Source organism: Protopterus annectens, chromosome 5.part0 (assembly GCF_019279795.1).
Source record: "Protopterus annectens isolate FY-2018-M chromosome 5.part0, PAN1.0, whole genome shotgun sequence".
Taxonomy (NCBI): domain Eukaryota; kingdom Metazoa; phylum Chordata; order Ceratodontiformes; family Protopteridae; genus Protopterus; species Protopterus annectens.
The window spans coordinates 1,449,008,650-1,449,030,076 of NC_056735.1; the positions used below are offsets into that span (position 1 = coordinate 1,449,008,650).

The window sequence follows — 21,427 nt, forward strand, 5'->3', positions numbered from 1 at the left end:
AGCCAAAGTTCGAGAGCAGTAGAAACGCGTCTGACACACGAAGTGGCAAACGAGATCTGAGGTAATTTAGGTAGGAGCATTATGGGTAAAAGCCTAGCTCAAGATTTTGGAGGGCGCGAGCTGAAGTAAACATCTGAGTCGGTTCCGAGGCTTGGAACAGAGCCCACAGTCAAGGACTGAGTAAAGACTGACAACAACAGATCAAATAATCTCACTGTAAGATGTATAAACTGCTCCATACTCAAAGAGTGAACCTTACTCCACAACATTGTAAAAGTTAAATCTCTTACACTTAAAGTTTGAGAGATTTATTTTAAATTTTATAATGGTTAATACCAGTACTAGGTTCATATTGTTTCAAATCTGGGGGATATTTCTGTACAGTCATTCCACTGGGAACCCTTACACTGTTTGGTTTTTTGGACTATGTGTGTGACTTGGTTTACAGAAACTTTGAGGGACTCTAAGGATTTTGTCTTGTTGTCACTCCAGAACATTCTTTCCTTGCAAACACAGCTTATAGTTAAAAGGCAAATTCTGCAGCTAAGAGGTCAGAGTTCATACACTTATTTACTATGGAAATAAAGGGTGTAAAAAATCTACATCTGCCTTTGGATATCTACCAATTCAGGTTGCATATAAAAGACATCATATATATTAATGCAGCTGTAAATTCAACTATAACTGTACTGGTAAACCTAGGTTTTATAAACCTAGAACAGAAAATTCATATAACAGAAAATTCATATATTCATTCACTACATTCTAAAAGACATTAAGCTAAACATGTTTTCTGCGCTGTTGAACTGCTATGGGTGGCTGGCTACAGAGTTTTGCGATGACAGGAGCCAGCAGAAAAGAATGAGGAAAACAGGATCAGGGCTAAAAAGCAGGAGGAATGGGGCCAACTACAACAATAACCAATGATGATGATAAATTACACTTTACCCTATATATTTTAACATGTTGGACTCAGCTCAGATACAGAAATAAATAAATAATAATAATAATAATCAGCATTCTGTGTCAGATTCCAGGTAATAGACAACTGACAGTGATTCATGACATGCTAAACAATATTATGAAAAATCGAGTAGATGCGTAGCATTATCCAACAGAAATACATGCTTTTTCATACCTTAAGTGTGACTTTTGATATTTAATCCAATTAAAATTAATTTCTTCTCTATTTTCCTGAAAGGAAATCTCTCAATATATAGAGCTTTGGGAACTCCCATGCAAATCTACATTCTGGATTTGGACCTATGAGTTAATAAACAGAAACAAGCAAAACAAAAAAATTGAAGTAATACTGCAAAAGGGAGGGACGGCACCACAGGGAGTCGCACTTAATGCCTACTCATCTCTTGCCATCTGATTTTACTTGTTTCCTTTCTATTATTAACAGCTGTGTCTCTGGTCTACTATCAAAACCAGTAACTAGATGGGCTAAAGTTGCCAGTCTGGTAAGGTTTCCATGGAAACAAAAGTGTATGGAAGTTAAAAAGTTGGTCAAAGGAAAAGATAAGTGAGAATCAGGCTCCAGGGAAAAAATAAATAAAGGTATACCATACATGTAGTCACTGTAGAAAAATTACATGAATTTACTGAAGTATATTATGACTATGACTTATCAGAGAGCTGCTAGTTCCTATGAAATAAGAAAATTTGCAACCACTATTAAATACAGGTGAAGTACAAAAGCACTGTTTCTGGAAGACATTCTGGAGTTATTCACGCTCACAGTTAACTAATTAATGTTACCAGTGTTCTAAGCACATGCAACAAACACTCTAAGTATTGGCTAAATAGACTACAGTGGAAGTCTTTTTGATTATTACAAGACAAAATAAACATGATCGGGATAAAAACTCAAAAAACTGAGCCATGCTATCAGAACAAAATTCCAAAGTCATTTCTGCACTCAGAAGGCAAACACTAAATCTATCCATGTTCGACATAGGTTTTTGTATTTTTTTTTCTCCTTAACAACATACGCTGCCCTCCTCAATGTTAGTAAAGTAGTAGTCTATTCACCTGCCATGCCTGCATGAATAAGTTCAGTAACCTGAATAAGAGATTTGTGAACTGTTGTGACATTTATAAAATGCTGCATTATCTACCTGGAAAAGTTGCTTCTGTTTCATTTTTTCTTCCCATTCTCTCTCTGATTCTTCCTCTGAGCTGAAATTGAAAAAATATAATCCATGACTTGCACGTCTTCTAAGCGAAAAATCTGACAGTCTTGAAAAATTACTCTTGGTATACAATGAAACTATCAAAAATTATATATTTTACACTTAGAATCAAATGGAAACTGGATCACTGGATGGATATTTGCAACTCACCCCTAGCTTGACAGACCTAACCCTCTCTGAAAAAGGAGATACAGTCTTAAGGATGGAAACTGGCAAGGCATAAATGGTCACAAGACTCACTCACCTTGTATCTACACAAAGATAAACTGTGAACAGACATTTATCATTGTTGAATGTTTCAATGTGTAGTATCTGCAGATAAACATATTTACCTTTTAGGGAAAAAAAGACCAAGACATATATGACAGCAAATGATGAAGTTACAAAATAGCTTCAAGAACGGCAAAGAAGAAAAGTGAAAATAAAAAGCAGAAAACGACTACTGTTGTAAAAGTCTGTGATTTTAAGCTGTAGAGAGTTACACACACAACGTAACATAACATAATAGATGTTTGGGACCAGTCCTATCTTCCTTACCAATAAGATTTGAGGCTAGCAAGGCTTCAGAAGCTCAGCATCTAAAACTTTCCCAGGCTACCTGGATCCTGTCTTTTATTCATAATTCTAAGTGCAGAAGAATCCCTTTCCAGATCTCTATTAGCCCTTGCAAATTGGTGCAAGTGATGAGAAATTCAAAGGAGGGGAAAACATGATCTCTTCCTGATGCAGACCAAATATGACTGAAGGAGGGTGGGTTGGTAAAAGAAGGTAGACCTAGTCCTACCTATATTTTTTGTGATAGGACTTGCCCATTTTTCTCTACATGCAGCACAACCATGTTTGGTGGCTTCTTCCAAAAGTTTATCCTAAAGGTAGCATCTCCAAGAAAACCATAAATGGAGATCACCCAAGTTCTATACTTCTTCTGAAAGTACAACAGACATGTCTATCCAGCATTTATTAATTTGTTAAGGCTAACAGCACTGAAGTGTTAATCATGACTTCAGTAATACTTGTGTGGACTGTTCTGTTCTACTCGCCCTGACAGTGTTTATAAGTCAGGTCACACTTTTGTTCATGTGAAACAATTACAGTACTAACTCTGCAGCTCAGTGCCACAATTAAGTATATCACAAGTAAGAAAATGACTTCAACTAACAAGACATGCAAAACATAGTAGTCTTTAATGAGTTAATATGACAAAGATAGCCTTCCCAGTAGATTATGTCCCTCCTGGCTGAACTGACATGCACATTACACAAGTAGTCACTGTGCAAAGCATGTGTCCATATAACAAAAAGGTTACTTCTACTCCAGGTTGTACAACAAGGATCTATTAGAAAGCAACTTGAATTCTGAACATTAAGTACGGGAACAAAAAAACAAACTATAAACTCTTTGCTCCTGAGCTCCTAAGACAACCAAGGATGGAGGATAAGTCCAGTGTTAGAACAATGTACAGAACATACTTCAAGTTCTCACTAAAGAAGCAGAAAAAGATAGGACCAAAAATGAAGGCTAAATAGGCTTTAGTCAATATAGTAATGCATCAGTCTAACTAGAACAGAGGCAGGCTGGGACTAATAGGCAAATACTAACAGTACTCATGTAGCCATGGAAATATGTTGTGGAGTATAAGGACTAATGGTAATTAGATTAATTGTAGCATTGTCTAATGCTGAAGACTGCTGGAGTCAAGTAAGTCTGAAGAAAAAAAAAACACCTTCATGAAGAGAAGTGAAAAGTTGGAAATCTCTCTCCTCAAAGGAACAGAATTATAAATGTCAGTAAATTTTAAAACCTGTATTTACTTACTGACCTGGAAGAGAATGACAAGGTAGGTTTTGAGACATGAAATACACAGAGGATGGTTGGATGAACACAAGAATTGAAAATATGGCTAAAACTGAAAATATTCCACTATGGCTGATGCCAGCTACAGTTATGTTATAGATGTTATGGACCCCAGTATGAAGGTAAAACCCTTCTCAAATGACTTAGTTGATACTATTCTTGAACAAAAATTATTTTCCAGGAAGTTAAACCTGGCCGTGCTATTTGGGGTGAGGGAGTACTTACAAATCAAGAAACAACTGGTTAAAAGGAGTACATTTAATCCAGTGTTACATCCATTAATTCAGACTTTTGAAGGGGAATGTATTAGAGATATTTACAAGTATGACTGTTATGACAGAACATTTTGGAAACACAATTTAACTAAAGAAGAGTGTGGTCTCCTGGGAATTTTGAAGGCTGATAAGTCACTGCATACTATGAAACCAGATAAAGGGGGAGGGATTGTTAGATTCAATTCTATAACATAGCCTATAGGAGTATCAACCTTCTCCTCGAGGACAACTTATTGTAAGGGAGAATTACTGACTTTCTTTTTGAATATTTAGGAATCCCAATGCAACAATATCAGCAATTTTTGGCATTCCTAAAATACACAAAAATATTCTGGAACCACCCTTTAGACCTATAGCTGCAACCCATGGCTCAAAGACACAACCACTGATGGTATATATAGATAGAAATTTGAAGCCCTTGGTAAGTGATGTTCCCCATATTCTTAAGGATTCATGGGATTTTCTGGGAAGGATAAACAACAACTTGTGGCATGAGGGCTGCATATTCATTACCATTGATGTGGTGGGCCTATTTGCATGCATTCTCGAAGTAGAGGGGATAGAATTTTTTTAAAGAAGCACTTATTACATGTAAATTTCTTTCCAGTGATAATATCAACTTTATTGTGGGACCTATGGAACACAACTGTATATATATTTTGAAGGGGAAATTTATCGACAAAATACTGATGTTGTCATGGGAGTAGCATGTGCCCCAGTATGCGCAAACATGGTTATGCTTAGTTGGAAAAAATATATATTTTCCTCACAAAATTCTTTAAATACTGCAACTTATGTTTGTGTTTGCTAGATGATATATTTATTTTGTGGAATGGGTCAGAGGATGTTATAACTGAACATATCAGTCATATACAACAGAGTTCCAATTTTCTTATTTAGACATCATATTGATTAAAGGGTGTTAATGACCTTGATTGGACTATTACTAAGTTTGATGCATATTTTAAATCTAATATATAGAGGAAACCGACTTTTACTAATAATTATTTATATTATAATAGTTTTCATCCCTTTTCTATGAAAGAAAGTCTTGTTAAAGGTCAATTTATACTACTGGCAATAATGGTTTCCAATGAGGAAACTTTTAATACAGAATGTAGAAAATTGGAGTTACTGTTTTTCAGTAAGGGTTACGTCATAAAGTTAGGTGTGGACATCCTTGCACAACTAGTAAGACATAGGTCTGCCAAATATTTTCCTTTCTTAGGTATAGGTCTCAACATTAAAGGGGTAAAACATCAGTATGAAAGTCTACATCAGAATGATCAAGATTTTAGTACAGCACTAGTTTTACAATACAATAGGAGGTTTTTCATATAAAAGAGATAGTCAAAAATAAATGGAGCATCTTTAGGGTGGATGACAGTATTTATCAAACAGTGGGGAAAACAACCAAGATTTGTGTATAAAACAGCTAGAAATATGAAGGTCTTGTTTGAAAGGAAAAGCAAAACTTTTTAATGGGTACAAGCAAGTGTGGTGGTTGTAATCAATGTCCCTATATAATAACTGGGGAAACACTTGATTTGGATCACAAAGGCCACACTACTCTTTTGTTACATAAATGTAACTATGGTAGTAACTGTATAAACTAGACCTCTAAGTGCATGCCCCAGTTTCTACATCAGGAAATATGAAAGAACTTTAAAAACAGATTATTATGATATTAAGAGGAAATAATCCTAATAATGCATTTACTAAACATATAGAAAATTGAAATCATTTCAAGGTTTGTATTTGGCTTCTTGAGACAGTTCCCATTGATCAAAGGGGCGGTAGTGGGAAAACCAGACTGGAATACAGCAAATGAAACTGGATACAACTACCGCCCTTGGTCTAAATGATTATATTTCTATTAATTCTGTCCTTAAGCCTAGAGCACCTAAATTATGATTAAGATTTCATGATAGTGGTTTTATCTTATGAAGAGAGCAGTTCATGAAGGATTTTGGTATGTTATGTGACCAGAAGCATTTGTAATGGTTTCACTTTGTGTGATTGGTTGATATTAAAAATGTGGTGCTTTGTGTCTTTAAGATTCATATTGGGCTAAGATTTTTGGCACCAAGGGAGGATATTTAAAGGTATGGGTTTAGTGATGTACCAGTTCTGATGAAGTCTTTGTCTACTGGAAATGGAAGTGCTTAACTACTGTCTTTAATTGGATACATCTACTGTTTTTAACTGGTTTTTTTTTCCACTGAGTGGAGTTCCGCAAGCTACTGGTGTATCTTAGCTTGGTCCATTAGCATAGTGGTTGTTGTGATCATTTTAATAAAAAGATTATTAGATACTGCTTCCACCAGTCGGTCCATTTGTGGTGTCAATCCATTGTGCACTGGAGTGGTTTTACAGTTGAACAATGCTAAATTTCCTACAGTATTATAAAAAACTCACAAATATAATAAAATACAATATGTTGATCTTGCTGTTTACATTTACTAGTGTTTTTATAAGCAATCAGATTAGAAGCCAATGAGATATTTGTGCAATTTCTGTAGAAGATTGTTTGTGATCTTGGGAAGTAGAAAGATATGTTGTATATGTTTGTATATTTTCATTTGTTTGGGTGATCAACTGAAATTTGAGTCAACTGTAAAGAGACTAATAAATGTATTTATTTATTTGTCCTTTGGTAACTGGGAAAGCCTGATTGAGCCAATGGTCCATTTTCAATGGAGGCCCAGGGAGAAAAGCTCCACAACAGATTCAACAACATTTAAACAGTAGGTCAAGGAGACTCCACAAAACACAAAAACAATTTACAATAGCTGATAAGTAATTATATATAAGGGGAAAAATCCCCACAACAGATTTAAATACATTTATAGAATACTATTAGGACAAATTGTGGTCGACAGTACAACATTGCAAGTTGCAAGACACATTGCAGAAGTGAACATGCTACCATCAAGTAAACTAATAATATAGTTATTCAAAATTCTGACTAAATTTCTAACAATATATGGAAGTGAGAAATAATACAGCATTCTGCTGTCAAAACAGACAGAGTAATAGAATGAGAAGAGAAGTAATGTGTAGGAGGGAAAATTAAGCACATGGAGAGACAGTTGATTAATATTAGAGAGATGTGTATGTATGGAAGAACATTAGAGAAGAAATAAATAGTAGTACGTCCCAAATGAAGAGTTAGAAGAGCATACATTAACAGTATGGTATCAAAGTGACAGCTTCTTTTGATGTTAGCCCATTACTACCTACTAAGATGTGGAGATGTTAGCGAATTCAGAATGAGAAATGCAAAGTTACAGTAAGTAGGCAGATCATGCCTCTGTTTTGAGGGTTGTGGAGATGCATGTAAATAAGATAAGCTGGAATTAAAATACAGTTGTGTAAGATCTTACTATAAATTAGATGTCTTCTTTCTCACTGTTGCAGCATTCTTAGTCTTTGAATATCCTATCAAGGGCAGCCGAATGTCCAGCCAGCATATCAAAGCCCTACACCTTCTGGGTACCGTACATCGGATGAATGTCTTATGCGCAAGCGGTAAGGCACATGATGTATGAACACCTAATTCTCAAGTGCCTAAGAACTAGAGCAATCACAGAAGAAAGCAATAACGTACATACAGGAAGGGGAGGAGGAGAAAAGGATATAAAAAAGACCCCTCAACCAGAAGAAAGGCAACATAAAGTAATACGAGAGAGGGACAGAATACTACAACAGTGACAAGAAGGACATCTACTTTTATGATAATACTGTATTATATCCTTCCTTATCACTGTTGCAGTATTTTTTACAAAACGACTGTAAAGTATGGGAGGAGGAAGCCAATGAACAGCCCTCCAAAACCCATGAAGGGCAAAAATCTGCCCTAGCCCTAAAAATGACATCAAACTTGTAATAAGTGCGAAAAAAAGACCAAGCACCAGCTTCAAAGATGATCTAGTAACCAGACCCTTAAAAAAGCACCAGACGAGGACATTGCCATAGTAAAATGAGCAGGAACCAAAGAAGAAAGATGCTAATCATGAAAAGCATAGCAAAAAGAAATGGCCTTAGAAATCCAGGAGGAGACAGTTTGCTTAGATACCACCAAACAACAATGTAATTGCATGAAAGGAAATAAAAAGCTGCTTACATTGCCTGATATGGTTTGTCTTATCTAGGTAATATCTGAGCTATGTAAATCCAAGGTGTGAAGAACCTTCACAGTAGGATTCTGTGGAGAAAGGAAAAATATGGAAGATGAATATTAGACTGATTTAAGGATAAAACTCTAACCACCTTGTGCATAAAAGAAGGACAGGTACGAAGAGACACCTATTGTTGAGAAAAACAAAAAAGGCGGACCATGACTGCTTGAAGTTCAGAGACCCTCTTGGCAGAAGTTAGTGCCACCAACAATACAGTTTTCCCAAGTACAATGTTGTAGGGGGAAAAAAACTGCAGGCTCAAAAGGAGACCAAGTCAATTTCTCCAGAATAAAATTGAGGTCCAAGGAGGAATAGGCTTTCTTGGAGGTCGAATATGAGGGATAACTTTCACAAATTGTCTGATTTCAAAACTAAAATCCAGAGGTGGATTCATAGGCAGACAGGCAGAAATGGTTGACTAATGAACTTTTAACAGATTAATATGACAATCCAGAATTCAGCAACTCACACAAATAAGAAAAGACCATAGGAAAAGGGCCCAGGTCATGCCTGAGACCAATTAGAAAATCTCTTCCCTTTAGTCACACAGGATTTTCTAGTAGTGGGTTTTCAGGCCTCCTGCAAAACCTGAAGCACATACTCAGAAAATTGGTTTCTAAAAGGAATCAAAACCCTGTCACTCCAAGTGTCATGTGAAGGGGTGATAAAGTGAGTGCAAATGAGAGATTCCTTGTCCTGTGTGAGAAGATCCATCCTGTGAGGTAACTTGTGGTGATTGCCCCTGGCCCAATGAAACAGAAAGAGGAACCAGTGCAGTCTGGGCCAAAACGGAGTCACCAGCAAGATTTTGGGTCTGTTCCACATGATTTTGTGCAGTACCTTTGGCAGAAAGGAAGATACTGATAGGATTATAGAAACATTCTCTTATAAGAAAGAGACATGTCTTCCACTTTCCAAGCCAGAGGACTTGACACTTTTTGAACAGAACTAGGGAAGTGGTGTGTTCGGAGGGAAGGCAAAAAAATCTACTTAAGGAGAAACCCACCAAGGTACAGTGTCTAGGAGCACCTCCCTGTGAAGCATCCATTTGTGAGGGTTTGTGCTGGATCTGCTCAAAACGTTAACCACAGGATTGTGCCCTGAAGGAATGTACACCACCTGAAGAACCAAGTGATGGTGGACCACAAAATCCCAAACCCAAAGCGCCAGCCTGCAAAGAAGTTAAAATTCTGTACCCTCTTGTTTGTTAAAGTACCACATGACTATGGTACTGTCTGTAAATATCTTTAGTAGATCCGGAACCCAAACGGAGTGAAAGGGCTATAGAGATAGAATTAGAGCTTTCATCTACTTGATGCTGATACGGTCTGCCAGTTGTTGATGGGACCAAATACCCTGGACTTTGAGGTTGCTGAAGGTGACTCCCCTACCTTGACTGGAAGCATATGTGTACAGCTCCTCAAAAGGGAGAAGTACCTGGCAAGGCAGACCTGGATTCGGGGAAATCTTGCAAATCCCTCACTGGGGCTTGAGAATGAGACAAGGCAAGAGAGGAACCAGATATTCCACAGTACAGCAGTGCTGAAGCCAAACAGTCTTGACGTACCATTGAAGTTTGGCAAGGGGAATCGTCAGAATGGTAAATGCCATGTAACCTAGAGCTCGGAGAAACTCCCTTGCAGGAAGGGCTGGAAGAGGTAGATGGGACTAGATATAAGCAGTCAAACAGAGGACCTTGGGAGATGGGATGCAAGCCATCAATGGAATGGTCTGAATTCTGTAACGCAGGAGCACTTGATCCTGAGAGGGAGTCAGCAAAGTCTTTCTGAGATTGATGGTGAACCACACACACAGGGTTGAAGATCCTGATGCAGGAGCTGCTGAGAGGGAGCTTGAATCAAAAAGGTTGTCCAAGTAAGGGAAGATTTGAATTCCATAAAGTCTGCAGAAGGCTACTACAGGGGCCAGACATCTGGGAAAGACCCTTGGAACTGTATAAAGACCAAAAGTCAATGCAGAGAACTGACAATGAGAGGAAGAAACAAGGAAATGTAAAAACTTCCTGAAGAGAGGGTGAATAGGTACAAAGAGGTCAAGTGTCCTTCAAATCCAGGGATAACAGAAAAGCTTGTAGAACCAAAAGAGGAAAAAGTGTCTGAATAGACAACATCCTGAAAGAGGGAATCTTGAGAAAAATGCTGAGAAAGGACAGGTCTAGATTGGGCCTCCATGACCTCTCCTTCCTGGAAACCAGAAATATCCTGGAATAATAAACTGTTCCCTGCTGAGGCAAGGGGATAGATAGGCAGGATGGTCCCTTGTACCACCAAATCCTGAAGAACAAAAGGAAAATGTGGGAGCAGACAGGCTGGCTTAGAAAGGACTAAGAATGGAAAATGGGACTTCCAAACCTTAAAATAACCATTCTGAATAGTGGAAAGCACCCAAGCATCCTTGGTTATCTGTTGCCAAACAGGAAAAGAAAGCGTCAACTTGAGAGGCAGAGGTAACTGGCAGAGGGATAGGAGTTGCTGAATGTCAAACAGAAGGAGATTTGCCATGGAAAGGAGGCTTTGACCCTTAGAATCCCAAGAAGGCATGTCTGGAAAATCTCAACTAACAACACTCTTCCTGACCCTAGACGGCTGTTTAGCCTGCCTACAAAAGAAGGCTTACATGGATAGTTTCTCTGAACTTAGATACAGGACAGACATAGAATTGTTTCAAATCCTACAATATGCTACCCTTATCCTGAAGTGTCTTAAACAATTTAGCAGCAGCAGTGCAGATTCTGGTTATCTAAGGGAAGTGCAACAATTTGGCCTTGATGACTTCAGGCAGAGCCTGGAGTTGCAACCAAAACTACCTCCTCATTACAGATCCAGATGCAGCTGCTCTAGACGAGGCATCTGCAACAGCATGAGAACTGCATTTAACAGAATGACAAGCCACCTGTGAAGCAGAGCTCAAAACGGAAATGGCAGAAGTCTTACCCTCCAAATCAGACATAACCAGAACACCCACAAGTTTATAAAGAAGAGCTGGGACATCTCTACTCATATGGATCTGGTAATTAATTGCCCTAAAAAGCTAAGGTAGCAGAGGTATATACTTTTTTACCATAGCTGTCAATAGGACATCTGTCCTTATGAGAAAGTAAAAGTTTAGAAGAGTACTGTAACTTAGATGGTTTACCACTGGTTACAGTAATAACAGCAGGATCTGAGGAAGGGCTTTTAAATAAAACACTTTTGAGCTTCAGGAACTTTTTAGTACCTGTCTGGCTTCTTAGGGGCAGGAGGTTGAGAATCAGGAGCCTGAGAAGCTGCAGTGAAACTATCAAAAAGCACATCTGGCACAAGAGGAAATGCAGAAGGCCTAGGAGAATGTGCAAGACTTCATAGTACTTTTTTGAATGTCAAAAACCTAGGAACAGTCCCACTTAAAATGTTCCATCATACAAACCACCTTATCCCCAATGGACAATTCTTCCAAAGGGGAGCCAGGAAAAAGTGAATCCTCTTTTTCAGACCCCAGGGCAAGAGGAGAGTGGATCTCAGAAGAGTAAGCCTATGACTCCTCACCACAGTCTTACTCTAAGGAATCAGAGTTTCTATGATGTTTGGAAGGGGTGGCAGACTTGGGAGCAGAGGCAGGATGACATGATTATCCTTAAGAGGGCTTAAGAGACATAAAAGCATTGAAAAGCCCCTGAGTGAAATTCTGCCATTCTTTGTGGGGAATCCTGGCCACATGCTTAGTCTTCTACTTTTTTAAAGGAACATCGGCTTTAACAAATCTGGGAGGCTCAGACCACTGCCTAGATTCAATGAGGATACCAGGCACATCTTCCCTAACAAGAATTTGGGGTATCCCCCTTGGCCCCTCTGAAACAATCAGCTGTGGTTCCAACTCCACATTTACACCAGACGTAAGCACAGTCTCAGCATACGTGTAGGTAGACAGCTCTGTGTTGGCCTCCAAATGGATCACAGCAGAGGGAGCTGATGTTGGCACCTGATGGTCCTCAGGTTCTTTTTGCAACCCAGTGGATACATCTGGCGAAGGCTGGAGAGCAGCAGGATCAGTACACACCTTTTCTTCTTAAGTGGAGGCTGAACGTTAGGGCAGATGGATTCCGCCATGGTACCCTGAGCCAAAAGCTTCAGCCACTGGTTCTCTAAATTAATGGAAATAAATGATAGAGAATGGCAAACTGTCTTATGGACAAGCACCTGGCAAATCTCACAATGCATATGGGTATGTGTAGCACCCAAACAACAAAAATCACTTTTCATGTCCAATTTTATGGGAAATCTGTCTCCCACACTCACATTTTCCCTTCCCTGATGACATGTAAACTAAAAGGAAAAAAAAAGAAAGGAAGGAGAAGACCCCAATGAGGCACTTAATCTTTAGAAGGCTCAGTAGCTGAACCAATTCAGTGAATGGTTTGCAGACTGCATTCAAAGCTAGCATTTGCACTGGCAGCAAAGGCTTTCGGGGAGTTAGGCATTCATATGTCACATATGTACCTTACGCCTTGCATGTAGGGCATACATCTGAGGTATGGTGACTGGAAAGTGTAAGGCTTTGGTATGTTGGCTGGACATTTGGCTATCCTCAGCAGGATATCCCAAGAGTAAAGAATAGTGTAACAATGATAAAAAAGGACATCTACTCTTGTGTTAGACTGTCACCATGTGTCCTTGAAACATATTTATTTTCTTGGAGCTGTTGGGCTTTATGATTTTTCTTCTAGCTGTTTATCTACTCTATTTTTTGTATTTCTTCTGTGATACTATTCCACTTAAGAGTGATTTTTCTGAAAAGCCTTCTGAAGGTCATAAACATAAATGGTGGCTTAGTTAGACACGTCCTCATGATTTCATAAAGACTAGTTTTTTTTTTATTATTATTTTTAAAAAATAGTTCTCATCTGTGAAATGTAGTTTAAGACAGGGACAGCACAACCACAGATTTTTTTTTTCACTGTTTGTATTACTGTTGAATTCTGTGTGGAGTTGTCACAGGAAGTTTGTATTCTAATCCGTGGAGAAATTCATTTAGGATTAGGGGTCTCCTAACTCCTCAGCGAGAACATTAGATATTTTATACCTTACTTGTAGTTGGTTTAACACTTTGCTGACTTGAAATTTGGCATGTTGGTGGAATGAGAGAGTCTGATCCTAAATGATTCCTAAATACTTCTGTTGTGTAGCCCAGGGTAGGAAGCTACTAGTGGGTCAGTGAAAGTTACTTGCTAGGTTGTTTTTAGTCTTTGTGTTACCCACATACTATTACAAGTGTTTTAGTACATTTACTGTTAACTTCTTATTGCCTAATCAATTTCATACTACTTAAAAAACTTAAATTTCTTCAGTGAAAGTGGCTGTTTTCCTTTAAAAACTTCTTGTAGGTCTTGTCAATGTGACCTTTTCTATTTACCTTTGCAATGGCTATTTGGTCTACATAAATAATGTAGTTGATTTGTAGCAGATCAAGTAAGGTCACTGACAAACAGAGAAGATAAAACTGGACTGAGTACAAAGCCTTGTGGATAGATTCCATTTTCAAGTATGTATTTTACCCTGCACTGTTAGATGTTCTACTGGTAGAACAGTTTTGGAAACTATGAGTGACTTCTTTACAGAAGGCAATTAATGCTAATTTTTTGTAGGAATACTGAGCAACCCACTGTCGTAAAACCCATTTCTAGATTCAAGAATATTGCACCTGTAAGCTTTCCTTCTTATGTCAACATGCATTTATTTTGGCATGAGAAAATTTGTAGTGAAAGTCTAAAAGTACATTAAATTTTGTGATGTATTCAAGAAAGTGATCATAAATGACTTTTTTTACCAAGTGTGCATAAATCTAAAATGTGGAACTAGTGCATACTTAACCTTTGATATCAAATAAAATTGTGCTACGCACATCTTACAAAAAGTGAAAACACAAAAATCCAGTCCACTACAAGATGGTATCTTAATCAATGTGGTAAAAACAATACATACAAATGTTGGAATTGTCATCTACAAAATGTGTACACACTGATTCCCTTAAAGTTATCTATTTTATAATCTACTTTAAGTAATGCAATAGCCCACTAGTGCAAGGGTTTGGTTCTTGACAACAATACCCAATTACTAGTATTCCACTAGTAATCCCAGTGACAAGATAGCTGGAAAGAGGAAGTAAGGTGAAGCTGCCAACAGCAATTTTACCTAAGGGAGATGGGACACATGATCTTTGCCCATTGATGAAAGCTAGAGGGAGAGAGAGAGGACCGTTTCATTTATTTATTTTATTTTATATTCGTTACCCGGGAAAGTCCGACTGGATTTTGGTCCATTTTCAGCGGAGGCCCGGGGAGAAGAGCTCCACAGTTACATACATGAAGACAGTGTGACTATGACAATTTTATACTTGTGTACAAGAACAGATTCATACTTTGACACATATACTTTGTACAGAAACACTTACAGAAAGGTTTGAGAATTATAAACTTTTATGCATGAACACAGTAATTTTAGTTGGCCACAGATGTGTAAGTTCTCTTGTAGTACATAGATGTGTAAGTTCTCTTGCTGCACTCAAATCATGATCCTTAAGTTTGTTATGGGCATCAAAGGATAAAATAGCTCACAAGGAGGCATGTTCACTTGATGGAATATCTAACAGCACACCGCAGAGTGGAATAAGAAGAAGAAGAAAAAAATCACTCCTAATTCTATCTTATAAAAAGCAAACCAAAACCGGGGCTACAAAAGGAATGGAGCAGGGAAAAAGTGTCAAAGAATGAACAACGGCAACTAGTAACAGGCTAGGAAACTGGGTGAATATTACTGATTTAAAAGGAAGTTTTAGTAGCTTAAATATGTAGCGTTATGATGCAACAGTCCCCAAGTTCAGTCAGGTAACTTAAAAACAAAAGAAAATAAATGTACTGTAAACACCATGTTACTGAACACAAAAATATATACAGAATTTTTCCTCTGATCAGAGATTTCTACATGTAATGTTGACTTTTTTTGTTAATCAGGAAAAAAAAAAAACAGAAAAAAATGACTTAACATTTCTAACAAACCAACATGAAGAAAACAAAATATAACAGGGTACAGCTTGCACAACAGGTACTCACCACCAGTTATCTACAAATGATTTTTACACCTATGCTGATGCAACACTTTTTGCATCACAGAATGTGGTTCATAATGTCTAATACAGTGCAGCAAGATCCACAGTCCAGTCTTGCTCCATGGTGTACCGCTAACATATAACCACTGGCATATAAATCCTTTCACCACAATTTCACAATATTCACAAAGCAAGCACCTGTGGAGTACCTACTGGTCCCAAGAGGGCAATCTATGGAACTGAAGCAGCAGACTACACAATGGAGCTGTGCTCCTCCCTGCTACTGTGTTGTCTAGCATGCAGTGCCGAGCAACATACTGATGCCAGAAAAACAAACAAAAACAAAAAACTATTTCAATGGAAAAAATGATTTAATTGCATCAAAGCACGCTAGGGGCACAATAACCTGTACCACACACTAATTCGATCTGCCCTGATAGTGATGCTGGCAAACTTCCACCAACTGCAGCTTGCAGAGCATCAGATCGTCTTACTACCATTTATTTTAATTATTTTATATTCATTTACTGTGGTAGTGCACTGATCAACACTGACCTTTTCAGGCCCAGCCCAGATGACTGTCCCAGTCAATGCAGACAAATTATAAGCAAAGTAATCAAAGCACTGCACAGAGAAGATGCATGCTTACAATTACATGCTAGAATAGAGATCAAGTACAGAGCCTGTATTCCTAAATTAGACTTGGGTTGGAAGCCATTCAAACAACTGTAACCAATATATGAATTTTCACAATTTCACATGATATACAGTGATAGAGAAAACCATGACAGGAGGTTGGAAGTGGACATGGGGTGAAAAGAGATGGACAAAAAGGAGCAGAAGAGGTAGCTAGGCTAGGTGAGGTGACCTTTTAGTGAGCAGAAGCACTGGAAGGGAAAGACTGTGGAGAAAAAGTGCTTGGCCTAATAAAGCTTGGTTGAGGGTGTGAGGAATGTGGGCCTGAAGGAATGTGGGCCTGACTGAGAGCAATTTCTGTATATAAGACGACACTTTTTCTATTAGTTTGGAAGCAAGGAGATAAAAATGTTAGAAGTTACACAAGTCTGCAAAACACTACTGCAAGAAGGCAGTCAGCTTTGCTTAATGGGACACATTTAGCTTGGAGAGGGAGAGGCAGTAAGTTTGCAATAGAATGGCAAATTTTGTTGGTGATGGTTTGCATGCTGTCTACTGTTTTTTTTTTTTTTTTTTTTTTTTTTTTGGAGGGGGCAACTGCTATATAAGGAAGACTGTATTCTAGCTGTGAAAGAGGACAATGTTGCTTGCTGCAGATTTGGCATAGGCAGGGATGTAAGGTGAGATCAGTTGGCCAAAAAGAGGAGGGAATTAATCCTGTTTTGAATATTTTTTGATATAGAGTTTGAAGCTGAGCTTTTGGTCTAGCCAAACAAAGAGGTATTTGAAGGAGGTGGCATTTTCTATTTTTGTATGGTTTAGGTTGGAGATATGCACTTCTTTTGCAGTTCGGATCAACTTTTGGTGGCTTCCAGAGAGAACTGGTTTGGTTTTGGAGGGATTAAGTATTAGCTTCTGCTTGATTAGTCAATTGTGGGGGACATGGAGGTCAGCGTGAAATCAGTATCGAATGTCTTAGTGATTGTTGCTGGAACAGTAGATGACCATCTCTTCAGCATTCAGGAGAAGTATGAGCAGGAGGTCACAGGGGAAACTTGTTAATAAAGAATGAAAAAGTACAGGGGCAAGAATAGAACCTTAGTAATGAGCCTCTTTCTGCTTCATGCCATATAGCTGTGCTCGTTTTATGAATCAGTCACTAAGCACAGCACAGCTCAGCTCAGCTCACTAGTGTGGTGTAAGGCAGCAAGGCACGTAAATGTGTCTTAGTAAGTAGCTATACTTAGCTACTTGCAGCACAATACATTCCCTTGACCTTGTGTCTCACATCACTCAAAGCTACAGAGTGAGAATAGGAGTGACTGGATTGTGAGCCCTCAAGAACTATTTGTTTCATGTCTCTGAATCACAAATGTTCCTAGCAGCATACTGGCCATAATACTCATGACACCTATGCACTGTGTTGCTGAATCCCTGATCCCATTCCTTACTGGGTAAAAACTAAGTAATGTTTCATTCATAATTTTATTTTAATAGGGAAAAACAGGGAAAAAACTGCATATTTTGTATTTTCACTTTTCTCAAAAATAAAAATAAATAAATAAAAGACAACCGAAAATAAATCACTGCAAAAAGAAAAAACTTGGAAAAATGAAAAGTGTATTGTAAAAGGTAAAAAGGGTGCGGTACTAGTAATTAAACTGACACTCAGGATATCTTGTACCATAATACATACAAATACTACCCCTAAACCCCCTTCCAAATTATATTTTGCATGGCTACACATTCATATTCCATACATATATATGATAGACGTGTGCAAACACATACACATAAATCAGCATTTTACATACATATATGTACACATACACACACACGTGTGTGTGTGTGTGTGTGTGTGTGTGTGTGTGTGTGTGTGTGTGTGTGTGTGTGTGTGTGTGTGTGTGTGTGTGTGTGTATGGGTCTACTTCTCTTAAATCAACAACACAGTTTGTCGAGTAACAAAAGATCGGACCCACTTAAGCGAAAGTGCACTATATCAAAAGTGCACTTTCATTTAAGTCGGTTATAGTGAGGATAAGGAAATATATCCTTTTCCCCACTGTAGTGCGATCTCGGAGTTGGTATATTTAAGTAGGAGGGGTGTGGGGGGGCACAGTCCCCCCACATGGGGGGTGCAGGGGGGCTTGCCCCCCTGCATAAACAGTTTAAATTTAATTTTTTGTTTTTTTGACAATCGGCTTCAGCGAAAGTGCACTTTCGCTGAAGTGGGTCCGATGATCTGTTACTCGACAAACTGTGTTGTCGATTAAGAGAAGTAGACCTGTGTGTGTGTGTGTGTGTGTGTGTGTGTGTGTATGTGTGTGTGTGTATATATATGTATATATATACACACACACACACACACACACACACATACATACACGGATGTGTATATAAAGTACATACAACATATACACACAAAAACACACATATGTATAATGTATAAATGTAAGTATGTGCACACATACAAACTCTTTCTCTAGATGGGTGTTTTGTGGTTTGGCTGACATAAAAAGTGATAAAACTCATGGTTCTACAATTTAAACGAGTGAAAGTGGACAGGAATAGTATACCTTTTGAATAAAATTCTGGGTTACACAAACTGAACATCAGGTGTCCAAAGATAAAGAAATAGATGGTGAATTACATGACAAATACTGTGGTTTCTCTTGGATGTCAACAACAAATCAGCTGGGGAGGACAAGGATGGAAAATGATGCCTCTCTTTGGGATGCATGTGAAAGAGACGACATAGCCACAAATTGTGATAATTTATTATAGTTTCTCTGAAACTACTGTTTTGCCTGAAGCAATAATGTGAGTACTTTAAAACATGGGGTTTGTGGCCATGCATAAGAAATCACACTGGTACATACTCTGCACAGTCAGAAAGTCTTAACCTCATTCTCTCAGTCACGAAATAGAACTTCTGGACTGCTCTACTAAAAAGCACTGTGTCAATTAAGGGTATGCCCAGTGTTCTGCTCTTTACCTTATGAAATATTCATGAGTTGCCATCAGGTGTTCCAACATATAAAGACTCAGTGCTGCCCCTGCTGCTTTTCTTATCTCAAAAGCATAGTAGCTGAAAGTATTAAAGGCAGTTGTATTTGCTACATCCATCCAGGAATTGCTCTATTTCTAACATTCCAATGGTGAAAAGACAGCGTCATGTCTACTCTAGTACCAGTCTGAGTAGTGAACGCTAGCAGATACTTTTTCTCTCACTGGCACAAGTTATCAGGAACAAGCAGAAGCACATTTATCCACCAATATCATTGCCACTCGGTCAAGATATGGTGGCCGTCACTGAAAAATGTGGTACAGTCTGGTCTAGTTTGCTATCACTGTATACTAAAAAAGAATCTGCCAACTGCTAACTAAGCAGGACTTTGACAAGTTGTTAAATTCAGTCTGCCTTCTAGGAAAATACAATGTTGCTTAAATGATAAAGGATCCTAAGAGCTGTGAACAACTTAGTTTTTATGTTTTGTAATACACCAAGAACCTTACTGGCCTGATATGTTTGAAGAATTCTCCAAAATAATAGGTAAATGGAAGTTATATCTGATAAGAAAGACTCTTGTTCATCCCTAGCTTCTGATTCTGAGACTTATTGGTAGTTAAGAGGAAGTGGCATACAGGACAGACTGAAAAAAAGAAGGAAACAAATAGTGTTTTCTACTCTAGAATGCCTGCACATCCTCCTAGTAAAAAAACACACATCTGCAAGTCAAACATCATGAGGGTCACCTGATCTAGGGATCTAAACTTAGCAACTCAAACAAAACATGCCGAGTGACAGATACGGGTCTCAGAGATTACCCCCTCTTTGGAAAAGGCTTGCTATTCACATTAAGCAGAGCCCTTCCCTGACCCTCTTCAAACCTGATTTGGATCAATGGATGGGGAATTGCAAATTCACACCTGTGGTAGTGCCTATGTCCATTATGGATGGGGCAATCTGTAAGATATTCAAGGCATAGACAAAAATCCATGCAACCTTCTTGCCCCTAGGGTCCATATATTGGGTAAAATCGGGCTATATTGGCTAGGCTTGTAAGGAGCCATTGGCCTAGTAATCTCCTATGAACCTATGAAGAGATATAGGATTATTTTTCTTAAAGAACACATGTATCTGCTATGGAGAAGGAGGAGGAGGAGAAAGGGGGAGCTTTCTTGTTATATTTTCACTCAGTGTCAAAGGCCTGGTCTTGTGGCACTGGTCTACTCTGTAAAAATCAGTAACTATGACGGAAATGATGACAGCCTGTACTGGTCAAGTAAATTTAAGCTGTTGCGAATCCTACCAACACCTAAGCCAATGGGTGATAATAAATGGATATGTGATATCTATAAGGATTCTCTTAGAATGGTCTAGTAACAGCCACTGAAAGTGGGACAAGAAAGATGTGCATTACCAACATGGACTAAACAAATCCTGGAACTGAGGAGATTTGGTAGACATGCTGTAGTGAGACATCAGCATGAGTTGTAAATATCAGCAATGGACACCTCTAGGTCTATTGGTAGCAACATCTACTCTAAAAGGTGAGGAGGATCAGTGGTGCTGGTTACTGTGCCACTGGAGTTAAGGTTTATGTGCTTAATGTGCCCTCCATCACAGGTACAGCCTCTAATAACTAAACAGAAGAAGAATGCAATGTAGAACATGTAAAGACAAACACCATTTTATCTGTTCTAACTGGTCTTTTACTGCAAGTAACAAGGTCGAACAGCAAAACCAAAAAAACTAACAACAGACTCCTCAGTGTCAGAACAGAGACATAACCGAAGTAATTCACCACTTAAAACAAACTTTTAAAAATCCATGTTCAAAGGACAAAGAAGTTGTATTAACTGGTGAATTACTTTGGCTCTATCTTTGTTCCGACACTGAGGAGTATGTTGTGAGTTTTTTACTGCAAGTAGGTTGAAGCCATCCCAATGAGCATAGTCAGCTATAAATTCACACAGACTGCAGACAGAACAATTCAGAACTTAACTAAACAATCCTGTACTAGTTTGTGACTGACTGTAGAGTTGCCCGGTAAGAGAACTTTTACTTGAATTTATATTTTATTTCTTATCACTGTTTTTCGCTGTTTATAGGTAGAAGAGGATAGCTTGTAGACAGGAAGATTTACTTTGCTTTATATTTTCTTGCTTTACATTTAAT

At 38.3% G+C, this 21,427-nt stretch overlaps 1 protein-coding gene across 1 annotated transcript in view; it reads right to left on the minus strand.

Annotated features, from left to right (window-relative positions):
- The window catches only part of LOC122801730 (DNA excision repair protein ERCC-5-like), a 941,093-nt gene that overhangs the window by 567,726 nt on the left and 351,940 nt on the right, over positions 1-21,427 (minus strand). Inside the window, exon 6 of the mRNA XM_044071253.1 lies at positions 2,124-2,184. Coding sequence (XP_043927188.1) covers positions 2,124-2,184 — 61 coding nt within the window. The remainder of the gene's footprint in view (positions 1-2,123; positions 2,185-21,427) is intronic.